At 39.6% G+C, this 17,763-nt stretch overlaps 1 protein-coding gene across 3 annotated transcripts in view; it reads left to right on the top strand.

The window, feature by feature from the left end:
• The window catches only part of ARID1B (AT-rich interaction domain 1B), a 325,120-nt gene that overhangs the window by 65,483 nt on the left and 241,874 nt on the right, over positions 1-17,763 (top strand). For all 3 annotated transcript variants that reach the window (XM_059467474.1, XM_059467473.1, XM_059467472.1), the window contains exon 3: positions 15,236-15,376. In XM_059467474.1, coding sequence (XP_059323457.1) covers positions 15,236-15,376 — 141 coding nt within the window. The remainder of the gene's footprint in view (positions 1-15,235; positions 15,377-17,763) is intronic.

Genomic DNA, 17,763 nt, shown 5'->3' with positions numbered 1-17,763 from the left:
TTGTGGCTGCTCTATTTGTGTGGGTTTTTTGGTTGTCCTTACCATTTTGAATGTTGATCTTTGTTTAGAATCACAAATGTTTTACAGCTTCTTTAGCATACTAAATTTCTTCAAACATTCAAATCTCAGTGAGTAAATAGCAATACGTGGCATAGTTCTTTATCTATTTCCTGTAAAATAAATTTAAAAAAAAATTGATAATTTGAAGTAAGGGGATTTAGTTTAGTTTTGTCTCAACATGCAAGAAAAGCTGAGTAGAAGCTGAAGGATTAGATCAAAAAAGCACCACTGATTTCATTTTTTTAAAATTTATTTATTATTTGCCTTTAATTGGCAGTGCTCCTGTTCTTCTCCCATTCCTATTCCCTGCTCAACCCCTACCCGCAATTTCTGTGTTGAACATTTAAACCAGAGGTCAGTTTGGGTCCATGTGTTGTTTAAAATATGCTGCAAGTGACCTGCTAAATGGAACAACAGAATCAGCATAAAATGCAGAGACCATATTAGGGCTGGGAGAAGGAAAGTGCACAAAGGTTATCAATAAATACTCAAATCAAAGTGAGCTTACTCTATAGATGTATTTTTTCACAGTGAACTAGCAGTGTTTTTTAGCTTCAGTCCTCTTCTCATCACAGAGTAATAATCCCAGTTCGTGCTGTTCCTGTTTTCTCCTTTTCTTTCTTCTAACTCCCATAGCACAGCTTTTTCAATCCAGCATTCACTGCACATGTTCCAGTCATGAGGTTACAAAGCTGACATTGCAGTCTCAGCAGAGGTTATCTCTTTAAAATTCCCTAAAATTCCCCTTTGGCACATCCAGTTTGGCAGCTGGGTTTCTGTAGGAAACTGATGGAGCCACCCCCTCCCCTTATGTCCTTTATAAAAATAGAAATCTATTAAACCTCTGGCCAGAAGGGCAGATGGGTAAGTACTCCCTCCAAAGCAGACAGTGCTGCTTCCTAAGCTTTTCTCCCTAGTTTTATACTATAAAAAAAAAATTATGTACTTCAGAGACAATTAAGTAATGAAAATACTTGGTTTTAAAATTAAAAGCCTTTTCTCCAGGACGTGTGAACTCTGTGCTCTGGAAGGTATATACAGCTTCTGAAAAATATTGACCTATTGGTTGAAATATTTTCAATATTTATGCAACTACAAAATCAGAAGCTTAGTTTAATCATAGAAGCTCTTGCCTGAACAACACTGTAGCCCCTAAAGTACAACTGGTACTCAGGAAGCTTTGCCAAGCCAAACAGGAGGTTAAAATACCTAACTACCAATATAGATAAGTGATCATTGCCCTAATAATATTCAAGAACTAATCTAAATGGGCATTACCCACTTGCAATTTCATGCTAAGAATGTCCCTGAAGTGCATTATATGTTTTTGCTTCCTGTAAGGAAGGGAGAGAGAATTGTCTGTATGTCCCCCTCCCTGTATCACTACTTTCCTTTGGATGTCACTCTAGGTGAGAGAAGCAATGAACTATTTTCTGCTTAAAGTGGATTAAATTTTATGGCAAAATTTGAGTGTCTTGAGTTTGAGGAGATGTGAAAGCCAGTGTCCTCCCTGGAAAGTCAAGGAGAGGCTTCTTTTGTACCTTCACTTGGTAGTGCGGCAGCTTTCTCATTGCACCTCTCCCTTAGCAGGGCCCTGCATGGAGAGCTGGAAGTTGTTACTTTGCACATGGGGTGCCTTTTTGGAAAGTGAGAATTATGGATTTGTATTCATGTGATGAGTAGAGCCATGGAAAACGAAACCCAAACAATCTGCAGTTCCAAGAGCAGCCAAAGCCAACCCAGCTGGTACCTGCAGTGCCACTTCCCTCTTGTCACTGCCGGGTTCGTCTGGCCATGCTGAATTGTTTGGGTGTGCTGAGGCAGCAGAAGGCTGCCCATTGTCTTCCTGCTATTTGAGTGTGCAGAACCCTTGGAGATTCAGGGAAAACTCACAGGGTGGGTGAAGAAGTGGGGCTTCTGTGGCAGCAGACAGATCAGCTTGCAGCTGTAGACCGTGGTGCTTTTGCCTCTGGAGCATTATCCTAAATGTGATCAACCCACACTGTGCCTTTCATGGTGCCTGCTGTCAGGAGACCTCTTCTTTCCACAGCTCCTCAGCCTGCAGAGGTGGGCACTGTGAGACATACAATGCCCATACAGTGCATTGGATGAGTAGCTTGGCAGCATTTCTGCATGGCGTGTTTTTTCTAGAACAGCTTTGAATGGCAACTTCCTGAAAATGTGTGGGTTTTCCATCACCCTTGGAAGAACTTGACATTCTGTTGGCCCCACTGAAGAACCACTACAGCTGGAATTTTGTCTCACTCTGCCTGGTACCTGTGATCACTCTTTGAGCTCACATATAGGCTCATCTTTTTGCTGATGGTCAACAGTGACTGCATGCCCCTGGCACCTGATGCTAAATCCCACATGAGTTGCACAGAGCATTGCATTTTCTCAGTGTAAGTTACTGTGTCTTGGTTTTACTGAGGAATCACAAAGATTCAGGGACAGCTGTAGTCCTCTGCTCTAGAAAACCATTGCTAACATGGCCTCACTACTTAACCATCTTTGGGTCAGCCTGAAGCACTTTTATTAGTATGTTTTTAATGTAATGAGTTAACGACCTTCTTCTTACACTGTTTTTACCACTCCTGATTTCCTCACTTATTATTTATTAAGAACTTGGTATGTGTTTGTCATGTGAAATAAGTTTGTCTTCTTCTCTTGTGTTTGCTGAGACATCCTCCCACTTACCCCCTGCCACGAACATCACCAGTGTTTCTCATAAGCTATAACATGAAGGATGTGGCAAGTTTATCACCAGTCTGTGTGAAAGACTGTAATGCATTCTGTGAGCACCTGTAACCCATTTCAGTGCAAAGTCAGATGGATTAACATAGACTTCCCTTCTTCACCACATGTGCAGGGAAATTTATTTGTGTAACAAAAAACTGTTGACAGTCACCTCCTGCACTCCCTTTTTGAACAAGCTGCTTCTTAAAAGTATTTTGTAAGACGTGAGGAGGCAGAGGATGAATGTTCACCAAGCGTGTGTGTGGAGCTGCAGTTGACTTGGGGCTGCAGTGAGGAAGGTGTAGGGTCCTCACTCGTCTGTTGCAAACATTCTTGATCACCTTTCCTTAATCACCTTTTCAAACAATCCAGAGGCTGGGCCTTCGGTGCTTACCTGGGACATATTGCACAAAAGCAAAACAAGCTGTCCGGTTTCCTACTTGTCTCTTAGTTGTGGCAAAATGCACCGCACCAGATAGGTCCCACCATTCTTTACAGCCAGAGTATCCTGGAGAAAAAAGCCCAAATCTGATTGCTTTCTTTGTTTTTAGCTGAAAGATTTCTCCATAATGCAGCTGTCTTGTCAAAAGACACTCCTCAAGACTTTACAGTTTGGAGGTATTGAATGTTCCTGATGGATCCTTTAAAGTGTTTCAAAGTGCCTAATTGGGGCACTTGAGCATAAAACTACAATTATACACTTGTGTGTTAATTTTGTGTACAGATAGATATTACTTCAGTCTGGACATAAATGAGAAGGAAGCATTTTCTTGTGAGTGTAAGAATCTGTTTTGTGAATGTTTAAACAAAATAGGTTCAGGATAATAGCCCAAAACAACCAGGGTTGGGGGAAGGGGGGCTTGAGCTTTCCAGAAAGGAAGGAGCCATGCATGGATATACTGGAGAAGCTTGCATGCTTTGAAAGAGTAGTAGGTATTATGAACATTAGCAGATGAAACACAGTATTTGAGTTAAATTTAGTTGCAATATTAATTTTAAAAAAATCTAGTAGTTTTGTAGAATGACTGTATGAATTTGGTGGTTGATTCTTCATTGGTTTTTAAGTTTGCTATTTTCAATTAAGCAAAACAGGTAATTTTTTGATAAGTGATGTTAGGACTTTAAAGGTTCTTGTTTGTTTTTCTGTTCCATTTTAAGTATAATGTTACATGAATTGGATTAACTGTATCCAGATACTTACATTTAGCAGATGTTTCTAAAACTTACTTGAGGTAACTGATATGAGGAATAATTTACAATAATCATCTTATTTTGAGTATAATAAAACTGTAATTATTTTAAAAATTATGATGTGCTATATGGTTTCAGCTATGAATTTATAAGATAGATGTCTTTGATGTTTCTGTCAGGGTTCTTTTGATGTTTTCCAGTGCTAAGTAATAGGTCAAATTAAATAATAGAAATGGAATAAATCAAATATCTGAACTCTGCGTCTACAAGGAATGATTTGAAAGTTTTCTTTTAAAAATACTTGCAGGAATATTTGAAGTCATAGCTGTTATGTAAGTACTCCTATTTAAGAGGCTGACTTGGTTTTTATCTGTTCCCAGTAGAAAAAAGGAAAGAAAAGCCATCACAGAAAATATTTACTCTTCCTTTTTTTAAAAATTGTTTTGGTTGGTTGGTTTTGATTTTATTGGTGGTGCACTTTGATCAAATTCATCTAAAGAAGAAGGGTTTCTGATAGGAGTAGCTCTGTATTTCTTGTTTTTCTAAGCCAGCATAAGTACCCCCAAAAGAATATTGAGGAACTGTGCCACAGGAATGGGATCCTGGTCTTAGGCAGTTAATGCTATGCTGCAGGATAATAAATTATCCTGGATGGGTAGAGATGTAATCAAATTTTCTTACCGTTAGTTCAGCCAGTGATTCTCTTTGCCTCAGGATTCCTTGCTGTGGGGAATTTTTAGTGTCCAGATGAAAAGTCTGATTTTGATCCTGCTATAATAGAAGAAACTAGAAGAATTTGGACTGTACAAATTACTAGATTTATCACAGATATTGCTGAACCTAAATGGTAGATATGGGAGGTCATCGCTTTTTCTTTGTGTCTTGACCAACCTCCTGTGCTGTGGACACTACTTGGGGATTCAAATCCATAATGGGAACACAAAGACCTGTAAATCTGCTCTGTCATTGCAAGGTTTTCTTGATAAAAAGAGTGATATCCTGTAACACAGAGAAGGACCAGAACAGAATATGACTTGCTGGTCTGCTATTTGTGGGGGTTAACTCAAATGTGGTGCCTTTGTCAGAGGTGTCTGGGCCAAATCCAGAGGGGTTCTCTGTTAAAGACTAGAACTTGCATGCACCCCTTTGCAGATAACTTTGTAATAAGACACTACTAAACTGAAGTATCGAGTCATACAATGGTCTGGGTCAGAAGGGACCTTAAAGATCATCAAATTCCAACTACCCTGCTATGGGCAGGGATACTTTCCACTAGAGGAGGTTGTTCAAAGCCTCATTCAGCACTTCCAGGCATGTGGAAGTGCATCTTCCACAACTTCCCTGGGCAACCTGTTCAGTGCTTCACCATCCTCACCGTGAAGAATTCCTTCCTAATACCTAATCTGAACCTCCCTTTTTCAGTTTGAGGCCATGGCCTGTTGTCCCATCTCTACATGCCATTGTACAAAAGCCCTCTGCAGCTCTCTTCTAGAGTCCCTTTACGTACTGGCAGGCTGCTATTCAGCCTCCCTGGAGCCCTCTCGTCTCCAAGCTGAACAGCCCCAGCTCTCTTACCCTTCCTCACGGCACAGGTGCATGAGCCCCTTAATCGTCTTTGTGGCCCTTTGTTGAACTCTCTGCAGTATGTCCGTGTCTCCCTTGTGCTGGGGAGCCCGGAGCTGGACACAGTCCTCCAGAGCAGAAGCAGCTCTCCGGACCTGCTGCCAGTACTTTGTCTAATGCAGCCAAGGATACCATTGGCTCTCTTAGAGGGAGGAGCACATTGCTGGCTCATGTTCAACTTGGTGTCCACCAGCACCTTCAGGTCCTTCTCTGCCAAGGTGTTTTCCAGCTGGGTGGCCTCAACCATATATTGGTGCCTGGGGTTGCTCCTCTGCAGGTGCAGGATAGCAGTAAAGGAAGAAGAGCAGCTGTCATGGAAAGAGGGTGTGCACTTTAAGGTCTGTGAAGCCCTATGTGGAACTGGACAAGTTTAGATGGAAAGAAAGAAAAAGCTTGCTTAAGAGTGCATGGAGTTGCTCCCTGTGGAAGATCTTTTATATTCTTCTCCTGCTGTTTTAAGAGATACGGCGAAGAGCTCTGAATGATCTCAAATGATTTAATTCTGAAAGCCATTGAGTTTAGGAATGGTAAAGACAGTATTCATCAAGATTGATATCTTTGGAGGAGAACATGAATTAATTAAAAAACACCCTTTTCTCTCAAAAGACTGGAAGAAAGAAAGAAACCTCAAGGGTGTGCAAGATGCCAGGGAAGCAATGATAAACAGGGTGTGTGCACATTGTACCTTTTCTTACTACTGAGATTAAAGAATGTTTGCAATTTTTCCTCCTACCAAGACTATGTGCCAGAAAAAATGTAGAGTGAAACCTGTTTTAGTGAGGGATTTTTCAGTCTCCAGTAGTTAAGTGTTAGGGGTCTCTCTGTGTATAAAGGCATAAAATTGGAAGATTATTCATGCAGCTGGATTACCTGCTATTCAAACTCAGTCCATACCTCTCATTTGTGTTCCCTACTTTAGAAGGTTTGAATAGCATTGCAGAATTTGTCTGAAGTAATATGTTTCTCTGTAATTTTTTAACCATATTTTATTTTAATCACCATTTAAGAAATAGTGGTCAAAATTGTTACAGATTTCCTGGAAAATAAATGGCAATTAGAGGATTTGAGGATCAAAGATCACTGTTTGTTCCATTCATGGATGCTCAAGAAGTGCCCTGTAATAAATTATTTGTTATATGATTAAAAATCAGTTAAATATAGGCTTTTGTATTTTTCTGTAATGGCCAGCATTTCATAGGTGAATTTCATGATACTCACACAGCAAGAGATGAGGTTTCCTACAAGTTTTTTACTGAAGCTGCAATCATCAGAATCACCAGAGATCAGTTTGTGACAGTTGTGATGTGCTTTTCCTTATGCTGGTTTGTAAAGTGGAAATCTATTACTTAACCAAATGACATTATTCTTTTTAGTTATTTTGATCACTTTAAAAAAAAAAAAAAAAAGGAAAGAAAGCAGAGTATAAGAATAGATATCTTACCTGACTCATCACTTGAGAGTGTGTGCATGTGTCTGTGTGTGTAGGCACTATAATTTCTCTCTAATGCAGTGTATAGCACTGCATTAGCAAGTAGCACTTCCAAAAACAATTCTGTTGCAAATCTTTAGTCTTCTCTATAGTGTCGGTCTGAGAGCATAAATAAAGCAATGTGGAAATCTCTTACTGGAGATTATCATATTTTCATCCCTTAACTTGCAGAATGGACCAAATGTTGCATTAGTTCAAGCTGTAATGCACTGTGCAAATCAACACTATTGGAGGAAAAAATTGTTCTTTTTGTTTCTAGACTCAGCTGTTTACCTCTCCCTTGAAACTAATTTTAGCTCATCTGAAAGATGCAAATTTTTTATTTTTGTTTGTTTGTTGTTTTTAGGGGAAGATGGGAGTGGGAGGTGGTTGTGATATTGGCATAGATTTAGCATTTATAGCTGAGGTAGTTTTCATCAATTTCTGACAGGGGAATCAAAGTGTTCTTTTTTGGAAGGAGAGATATTGCTTTTCCGTATAAATGATTGACTATTTTGTGGCAGTAGTCTTTATTTATTTGGCTCTCATCATGAAGAATAGCAAACTTATTCAAAATCTCAGTACATCAAAAATATGTCAATACATAAAACATAAGTACTATTCCATACTACAATCTATGCAAAAAACTATGTTAATAAGATGTGAAGGTTGCACAGCTAAGAAGTCAGAAAACATAAATGATAAGATTCTAGCAGCCACAGTAACTAAGCCACATTTCACATCCTCTGTATTTTATGAAATGCCTTTGACAACATAAATCAGAAAGAGAAGGTGCTATATATGTGTAACATGGCTCAGTTAATGTTGCTTTTGGAACTTTAACATCAGTATTTTCTGACTGGAGAGTTCCTTAATCATGTAAACTTGGTAGATTTTTTACACTTTTTTTTTTTTTTTTGATAGGTTGGTTTGGGGCTTTTTTAGAAGAGGGAAATTGCCTGTATTAATAATTGGTTAGCTGATGTTATTTTGATTTAAGCTCCAGTAAAAGGCAGTACGTAGAGAGCACCTTATGACAGGTACGTGTGATGCCATATACGTGGCACTGACAAGGGGTGTAATTGTGCTGCCGTGTACTTCTTGGGGAAAAGGGGATTACAAGCGTGTGTGTGAGTCCTGTCCTTTCTGTACTACTGGGTATGACTGCATTGCAGACTGCAGTGTCTTCTGAAGATGGTTGAGCTACCTTTTTTAATGAACTGGCTTGTGTACAAGAAGCAGTCTGGCTACAAAGTGTGGATCTCCCTTTGACCTAATTCACCCTTCTGTGGAGCACAGCAAATTAGCTGAGCACAGCTTTTGGTGTAGGCTCCTGCCAGTATCTGAGCTAGTTTGCAGATCTGTGTGCTGCACTGCAGTCTTCAACATAGGCATGCATTTAATGACTCTGCAAAATCCACTACCTTGCAAGTTCTGGAATGGGGATTATTGTTCTGTGACACAGAAACATGCTTTTTATGCCTTTGCTTCCTTGCTCTGGGTCACAGAGTAGACCAGTATCAGGCCTAGTGTTAATATTTTAAAGGCTCCTAATAAGATGTTGAAGTTCATACTTCAGTGTAAAGGCAAGCAGTGTAGGAAAGACAGTAACACAGGTGAACATTGTGACCAATGTATTGTCAAAAGGTCAAAGCTAAGTAATAAGAAGTAATAGAATTTATAGAATGTATGAATAAAACCCCGTAGCGTCAGGATTCGGATCTATATCTGATTAATAGCATTGACATTAACACCCAGCTTTCTGCTTGGTTTCCTTTTAGATTTTTTCTTTTTTGTCCTTCAAGGATTTTAGCCTTCGTTAAGGCTGTGTACGCAAGCTTGCTGGGGTTGATTTGAGACAGGAGACCATGCTGCCCTAACTGTGGCAGAATATTCTACTGAACATGTGCCAGAGGATTTCCTTATGCTGTATAAGCATATTATATTTTTCTTCTTTCTCTAATTCAGCTAAACATACAGATGAAGACCTGGGCTTATGTGAATTTGAAAGTTTTTGATATGAACCAGACCTTTTTGTTAAGTGTGTGGAAGTCAAGGAGTTAGTTTCTAATTACAGCTTTCTGTTGGAAAGTATGGAGAAGTGCATGGTTTGAATGTTTGGAGGAAAATACTTAGGGTTTGGCAGAGGTCTGACTTTGGAAATATAAAACTGAAGCAGAAATTGTTTCAGGAATCATAAGTGTTTTATTTGAAGGTTTGATAGTAACTGAGTGACATCTTCCTTTATAGCTATAACTGAATTGATCACTGTAAAATTAAAGTAATTAGAATTAAATACTGTAACCTTTCGTTAACTGAAGGAATGCGCTGTTTTACTCCTAAAGTACCAGGTGGTAGCGTTTTATTTTTCTGAGAATGCCCCTCACTATACATTTTTAAATTCTAATTTCTATGTAATTATAGTGTTACAGGTGCTAAGAAAGTGGAATGTTACTGATGATTATATTACTCAGGACGGTACTTGTTTCACAATATTCTGTCTCACTGTTCCTCAGCAAAGTTGACACCTGTAGTGCCACTGTAGAACCAGGTAGTGCCATCCTTTCTTCTGAGTGTCACCCCTGCCCCTCAAGTTCAGTTCTTCTTCTCTCTGTAAGCCAGGCTTAATGCTGATCAGGCCAGACAGACGTGTTTTCCCCCAGATTTTTATATCATGGCATGTGGTCCACAGCTTCCAGATTGTGTTGTTGCCTTTTACCAATATCATCCAGGGTAATGGATTGCCAAAATCATGCCTCACTTTTTGTGCACCCAGGAGAAGCAAGGATGTAGCCAGGACTCTTGCCCTGTAGTGAGCATGTCCATGGTGTCTGATGTGTTCAGGTGGATCCCAGAGCGACTTCCCAAAGCTTTTTGTGATAGGGGCTGTGTAAAGCTTCTTCCATTATTGACTGGATTTAGCCATCAGGATGGTGTAAAAGGGCAGTAGCTGCATATTGCTGGTATTATTAGTGTACCTATGCTAACACACTAATTCTGTTACATTTTAATTTTAAAAATTATTATAATGACTCTAATGCTGCCTAATGATCCTTCTTCTTTGACATCAGTCATGGATTGCACTTGCAAAAATTGCTTAAAACTTCCATTTCTATCAAGGTATTACCTGGGAAAAGAATGCCTGCCACCAGATCTCTTATTCAAACAAAAATTAAAGATAATGGGCTAAGTTGTAGGTTTAATTGGATTTGCCCCATCTCTTCATGTTGGCTGCCAGTTGTGTTCCTTCTATTCTCATCCTTTCTCTGTTTGTGTTCAGAGTGGTGTAATCAGTTCTGGTCAGTCATACTTCTCCCAAAATAATGCTATTTATACTGTGCAAGTCAGATAGTAGTCCAAAGTAATTATTACAGTTTCTGTGCTTCCCTAGAAATAGATTCAAACTCAGGTCTGCTCTCTCTTCAGCCATCCCCGGAATGTCTGCACTACCACAGGCATGATGAAATTTGCCAAATTCTCATCTCCTGCATTGTGTGGCCGCAAAAAATATAAGTGTGAGGGAGAAGGGGAGGGAGGGTTTAGTTTATGGAGAAAGAGGATGCTTGGGTCATTCACTCCAAGCATTGTAAGTAATTGGCTTAGATTTGTTTTGTTCTGGGGAGATTTTAGTTAACCTTTTTTTTTTTTTTTTGTATGCTGTTTAATAAACATAAACAGTATCTTGTGATCCCCATCAGTAAAGTAGGTGGATTAATTTGCATGTTTGTAATTTATTTAAATAGCCACAGCATTATATGTAGTGCTCTGCTAAGACAGTGGTGATGAGTCTCTGCATTGAAGAGAACAGCATCCAAACATTCATGTAGCATTATGATTATTGCTGTATTTTAGGTGGTGGTGTTTGGTTGTTTTTTAAAACAGTTTGAAGTGGGAGGTTATGGAGTAAAATTCTAACATAAGTAACTGATATATAAGTTCAGAAGAAGAGCCTGGTACCCATTCTTAAACCAGTGTCTGAAAGCAGATTTCTTGGGGAAATATTTAAGAAAATGGAGCAGTCTCAGACCTTTGGCAATCCAGGTGTTATTGCCTCTTCAGGTTTCTTGTATTTGTTACTAAGTATCTTGCAGACCAAGGTTTCATTGTCTTCTTTGGGGACTATCTTTTGCAAAGAGGTGAGAACGCAGTCCTGGCTCTATCAGGGCAGATCAAGGGTTCATGCAGCCCTGGATATCCTGCCTCCAGTGGAGGCTTTCATTGCATGCCTGGAGGAGAGTCAGAACAAAGCAAACCTATGGTACTTCCCCCAGTGCTCTTCAAGCCTCAGCTATTTTCACTTCAGGGACTTCCTGAGCCAGATGTGGCTCTATAAATTTGGTAACCCTCAGAGGATGTCTCTTTTGTGAACTTGTCCAGTCTTTGCTTGAGCCCACATAAACTTTCAGCTTTCAAAACATCAATTTGGCAAGGAGTTCTAAACATCTGCTACCTCTGTGACTAGCCAACCTGTTTCTCTCTTGTTCTGAAGTCTGCTTCTACTATTGAATGCATCCTAATTGGTGGTGGACCAGATGCTTTTGTAGCTTTCCACCATGGTCCTACTTCCTGGTGTCTTTTCCATCCTCAAAGGGTTATGGATGCTTTTTATGGAAACTGTTATCTATACCTATGATGATTCTTGTTGCATTTCCCTGAATCTTTTTGTCTGACTCTTCCTAGTAAGTCCAAGAAGTCAGTAGAGAGGGATTTTCTTTTGCTGTGTTGATGTTTCCTAAATCTCATCTTCGTTCTTCTCTGAACAGTCATCAGTGTTATGTAGTCTTAAATTACTCAAATTTCTGACTTTTCTTTTTAAGCCATACTGAAATTCTCACCTACTAAGGCAGCTCCAATTTAGAGGCTGTATATGGTCATTAGTGATTCAGGTTTTTGAATTTGATTAGACCTCTGGAGTGATACTTTATGGTTCCAAGCAACTTCTCACTGTTCATTTGTCACTTTATTCCATGAAAAGTCCCATCAGATTCAGAGACATTTATCAAGTCTCTCACAAAGGACTCCAGCATGGGAACACCCCAAGATTTTTCTACAGTGCACGCTAGAGCCAAAGATTCTGTTAAGCTTCTCTGTGATGGTGTTGTGCTCTCTGTAGCTCCCCTTATACCTTCATCATCATTTGTCACTGCAGACTCTGGCAGACCTCCTACTTCTGATGTGTTTGAAGAAATGAATCATTACTCATTTGATTCCCTTTTCTAGCTGTTCCAACAGTTCTTTCTGGCCTGTCTTATTACATTTGAAGTGCCAGAGTTTACAGTCTTTTCTGTTTTCCTCATTTGGACCTGGCGCTGGCTTATTGAAGGGGATGCCTTTTTGCCTCTAGAAAGCTGCAGTGAGCCTTGCTGGTGTCCCTTTGCTCTTATCAAATCTTTCTGAATGGGTGGTGAATATTGTTTCTGTGCTTTCCATGTGGTTATTGTTAAACAGCTTTGATGCTGTCAGTCAGATTTTATTTCTCATAGCTGTCTGAGATTCCTTTTAACAAGCCTTCTCATTTTTTGTGTAGTTACACTTTTTGAAGTTAAGCACGACAGTAGTAGATTCCTCGGGTTTGATTGTTCCTGTAGGGATGCTCAGTTTAACTCCTTTATGGTCACTGATGCACAGTGGTTCTGCAGCTGCAGGATGCAGTAGTAGATGATTCTTGCTGCTCTGGACTGAGCCAAAGGCAGTGGCTCCTCATGCAGGCTCCTTAACCAGCAGTTCTATGGAATAACCTTTGAGAATTATCTGATACTTTGGTCTCAGCTTTGTAGTCTGCTTACTCAGTCTGTCTGGGGGGAGTTGAAATCTCCCCCTAATCAATCTTGCGGCGTGCCTTTTGCTGATCTTGCTAGCGTGCTGCTGTCAGCATTGTTGTAGTCCAGCCATGCATGGTGGTTCCAGCACTCAATCTTCTTTATCTGACCAAGCTCCAGACCTCAGCTGCGTGGTGAGGTGGAGTTTTATTTTGATTAGTTTTTAAATGCTATGTAGCATATAATGTTACTTTGTTATTAGCTGTCTTCTCCCTGAATTTGTATCCTAGGATGATGCCTACTAGTCACCCCACAATTTTTTTCCTTTCTGCCAAATTTCTTAAATGGCTATTATTAGTGCTTTGTTTGCAATTGATCCAGTCCACCCCTCTTTGTGTAGAAGTCCATGTATTGTTAGAATTTTTTATTGCCACTCTACCTACTCTGTAGTCACTGCATGTCCATTTTTCATTCTTTGATTCTTCTCAGCATCTTCATTTGACGTCCCAGAATTTCCATGTCTTCATTTGACATAGCAATGCCACACTTTTTAACCATGAGTTCTTCTAATCCCCTCTTCATTTTAAAATTTCATTTTCTTGTGCTTTATGTACCAGTGACCTGGCTTCTATGTTCAGGTGAACTCCAGCTCTCCTGTGCAAGTATCTTTATTCTAGAAATATTCTGGTTGCTCATGCATCTGATATTTTGCTTTGTTACCATCTGGTTAACTGGACACTCTTTATTTTTTCTTTTCTTCTAACAGCCCACATTTTGCTGTCTGGTTATCTGTCCTTCCCGGTGTAACTGGAAGCCAGATGCACCACAACATAGGTTTCTCCTCAGCCTTTCGTAGGAACCAGTCCAGGCTCTGTGACCTTTGCAGATCATGGGCAAATCACCATGTGGTCCTCTGTCAGATCCCAGACTCCAGCTGTCTGTTTGCCTGATGATATTCCAACACACCCTTTTTAGTTTGCATTATAAAGGCCTCATTTTATGCATCATCAGGGAGAGGGTGTTTGTCAGAAAGGGCTGCTTTGGTCACAGAAACATTCAACTGCCTGTGAAATGATGGGGGAAAAAAATGGATGTCAAGACAGAGAGAGCAAGTGCAGGAATGGGGTTATAGTGCTGACCTTAGGAGTAACCAAGAGGTAGGACTGTCAGCTTCTGGCGGAAGTAATAGGAGCAGATAAAGTTGTGATAATGAAAACAGCTAAGCAGGTGTTTAAATTTATGGTATTATTATTATTATTATTATTATTATTATTATTACTACTACTACTACTACTACTACTACTACATAGCAAATACTGTTGAATGAATGTAGTGAATTAACTTTAGGTAGAACAGGTATGTGTTTGCTTGTTGAATAAACAGATTTATCATTGTATCAGAAACTCAGTGGGAACAGTTCAGAGATCAAAGCATTTTGGATGTGCTCAGGTATTTGAAACACTTGCTTGGGGCAAGGACCAACTCCATTCTAGAATGGAAAAACCATGTGCTGCATCTGAAATGATATTAAATTCCAGACTTTGGGGAAAAGCATGGGTACCTAAAATCAAGAAAATCTGGACACAATATCAGGAGTCCATTGAAAGTGTGCGCTTTCAAATACCTCGAGAAAATGTCAGTGTCTATTGAGACAAGGCTTACAGACTAAGTCAATGCAGAAAATTTCTCTGACACTGTAATTGACTTGGTTTTGGTTCTAACAGATTCTCGGTGTATGCATGTTCTCAGTACATGATACATGTTCGAACTGGTGTTATTTTGTTTTGTTGTTACTTTTTTAAAAAGTGTATCTTAGTAGGGGGGAGAAGACTAAGAGGGATTGAATTTGACAAAACCCAAATCCTGCCAAACCCCAAGCCTTTTGTGTAAAGCTTAAATACAAGCAATAAAAACCTGAGGATTGTGGGCAAAATATTAAGTTTAAATTAGCACCTGATTGCTAAAAAAAAAAAAAAAAAAAAGGCATTTCTCTTTCAATGTCAGTTTAAGAGTTGTGCCTTTTTTCCACAATTCAGCTTTTGGGTCAGCGCATCAGAATGATGCCTCTGTTGATTTGCCTCACCAGTGTTCCCAAGGAGAGCAAATATTTCAAATAACTGCTTCTGTGCTTTAAGGGTGGGCATTACAGAAGTGACGCATTTTCACCAGAAGCTCTTCCAGGAAAGAGTAACTATGCAGAGCATGGAGCTTACTTCTCCTGCTAAGGCAAGAGGATCTAAGGGCTGCCATTAGCTGCTGAGGGAAGGGATCAGAGCGCTGGGGCAGGTGTGCAGCTGGGGATGTCACTTCTGCTGAGGTTGCCACGGGTGGGACATAGCTTGGTTTCACGTCCTTCTGCTTCCACTCATGTGTTTGCTTTGCTTGGTTCTTCCAACAGATCCCACCTCAGTATGGTCAGCAAGGTGTGAGTGGCTACTGCCAGCAGGGCCAGCAGCCGTACTACAACCAGCAGCCGCAGCACCTGCCGCCCCAGGCACAGTACCTGTCGCAGGCCCAGCAGAGGTACCAGGCTCAGCAGGTAAGCACTGCCCTCCCTGCTGACAGGCACCCTGGGGCTGGAAGTGTAAAAAGAACCCCTGTGCAATGAACAAAACCCATCCCTCATCTTTCCGAGGGAACGGTGTTCATTAAATAACAATAATTAAGTAGTAAATTGAGCAAAGTGAAACAAACGTGGAATCAGACCACATCTTTCTGAATGGTCTTCAGGATGTATGCCCAAATACATCTGCACACATTTTCAGACTTTATTTCATACTACCTTTTTAGGGTAAAGCCAGTGTATATGTCCCAGCATCTGTGCTTTTAAAAACAAGTAACAATTTCTTGATGAGATGTCAGTGGATGCTGGAGCTTTTTTTTGCCTTTGTTTTGTTCTTTCCTCACAAGACAGACATTGTTGAGAATTCCTGCATCTAGTGTGGTCACTGCTATTTTGGGTTTTTTGTGGAGGAGTTCAAGGCATTTTGGAGTTGCTTTGTCAAGGGAGCTTCTTAAAAGACATTTTAAATGGATATTGCAGCTATTAATTTGAATGTTGTCAGTTTGCACATCAGTTTGCAAACCACATAATCTGTTATCCATTGCTGCTTTTGAATTGTGCTCTTTATATTAAGCATAAAAATTAATTTAAAGTGATTCTGTTTTTAACCAAGATCAGTAGTGATAATGTATGGGTCTGGTTCCCAGAGCTGGAGAAACACTTGGATTTTTGATACTGAACAAAATGGATGTGCATAGCTGATGCAGCTGAACATGTAGGCTCAGTTCTGTCTGCAGTCTCAGCTCTGTTAATCATGGAGAGGTGATCTGGAAATGGAAGGATGAAACTAAAGCATACTCACCATCCTGGGAAATCTAACAAAAGTGAGTTGCTCAAGACTGGATATTAGTGGAAGCAGCAGCACTTGCTGCAAATCACTGGGGAATTCTGTCAGGCATGGTTGATTAACATTTTGCGATTATGCTGGTGCAATGTAGAAATCTTAGCCTGAAATAAAAATAGTGCGTAAAATAAACTAACAAAAGATGCTGGAAGTGGCAATGATACTGGAGACTCCCCTCCTTTGACTTTAAAATAAAGCTATGATAATTTCACTGTGTAATTACATGTTAATTTTTCTTCATCTACATTTTAAAATTCCATTGAGAATTAACTTTTTTCATTAAAATGCTGGATGGTTTATGAAATAGAATTCTTAATTGTATCTATGATATTCTTGTAAATGTCACCACATTCTGTCTTTTGGATTATATGTAACTGCAACTTTAAAGATTGCAGTTGTGTCTTTAAATTTAATTTTCTTCCTGTTTTACTTAGCCATTAAATGCTTGATTTCTCTATGACTTGAAAATACTGTTCATAAGCATCTTGGTGAAGTCTCAGCAGATAAAGACCTAGTAATACGGCCTATAAGATAGAAGAAACACAGCTGCTCTAATGTCTACATATCACAGTGTATGAAATTGAAATGGGTTTTTTGCTGCCTTGGACACCTTGTCATATTTTAAATATACTGTCAGTTGAAGGGATTGAATATTTTGGTTTAAAAAATACACAAAACATTCCAACTTTATAGGCCTTAAGAGTAACAAGGTACTGATTTATCTGTTGATAGGTGTTCCAATTACATCATTTGCTATCATAGCTGGGAAGGAGAAGGTTTGTGCAGTGAAGTGAGAGGGATCATAGAAGGATGAAAGTAAAATTAGAGTAAAGCTTTCCATATATTTTGAATTTCTGAGAACTAGGATGAAGAGAAAGGTAGAGGCAGATTCACAGGCAAAAGATACCAGCCTTGATGTAGCCAAATTCCCCTTTTGAGGATTTGAAGTGACACTGAAGGACAGTCAAAATCTAGTCTCCAAGGCTGATACAGGCATCTTAGGAAGGTCAGTAGGCAGTTTTTGCCTCAGCCTGCAAGATGAGATGATGCATTAGGGCCTCACCAATACAGCCCTGCGGTTGGTAGTCCTTTCTGTGAGAATTTTACCTGAATTCTTGATGGTTTATGAATGACTGTTCTTCGGTAGTGGTCAGCCTCTTAAGGTTTGAACTCTGATCTCAGGTTCTGAAATATATGATAATTTCACTGTGTAGTTGGAGTATTTGTGTGTAGATGGTACTATTTTGTATAAATAATAAGTAATCGTAAAACACCTTGGGGCTTGCTTCTTTCCCGATCTCCAGATTGGTTCCATGGCTGCTCTTCCCCCTTTCTCAAGAAGAATCAGCAGGTGAACACTTCTTGTCATGTTTCTCTGTAAAACCTCACCAGTGTGTGCTTTCCCTTTCTTTGAGAACTGCTCATCTAGAAAACAATTCCTAACACAAGAAATTGAAATCTATATTTCTGACTCTGCAGCAGAAGTGTTCTTTCTCTACTGGTAATGTATAGTAGAATT

Source organism: Ammospiza nelsoni, chromosome 3 (genome assembly GCF_027579445.1).
Source record: "Ammospiza nelsoni isolate bAmmNel1 chromosome 3, bAmmNel1.pri, whole genome shotgun sequence".
In the NCBI taxonomy this organism is placed as follows: domain Eukaryota; kingdom Metazoa; phylum Chordata; class Aves; order Passeriformes; family Passerellidae; genus Ammospiza; species Ammospiza nelsoni.
The sequence above is the reverse complement of the archived record's forward strand: the minus strand, read 5'-3'. Positions and strand labels throughout refer to the sequence as shown.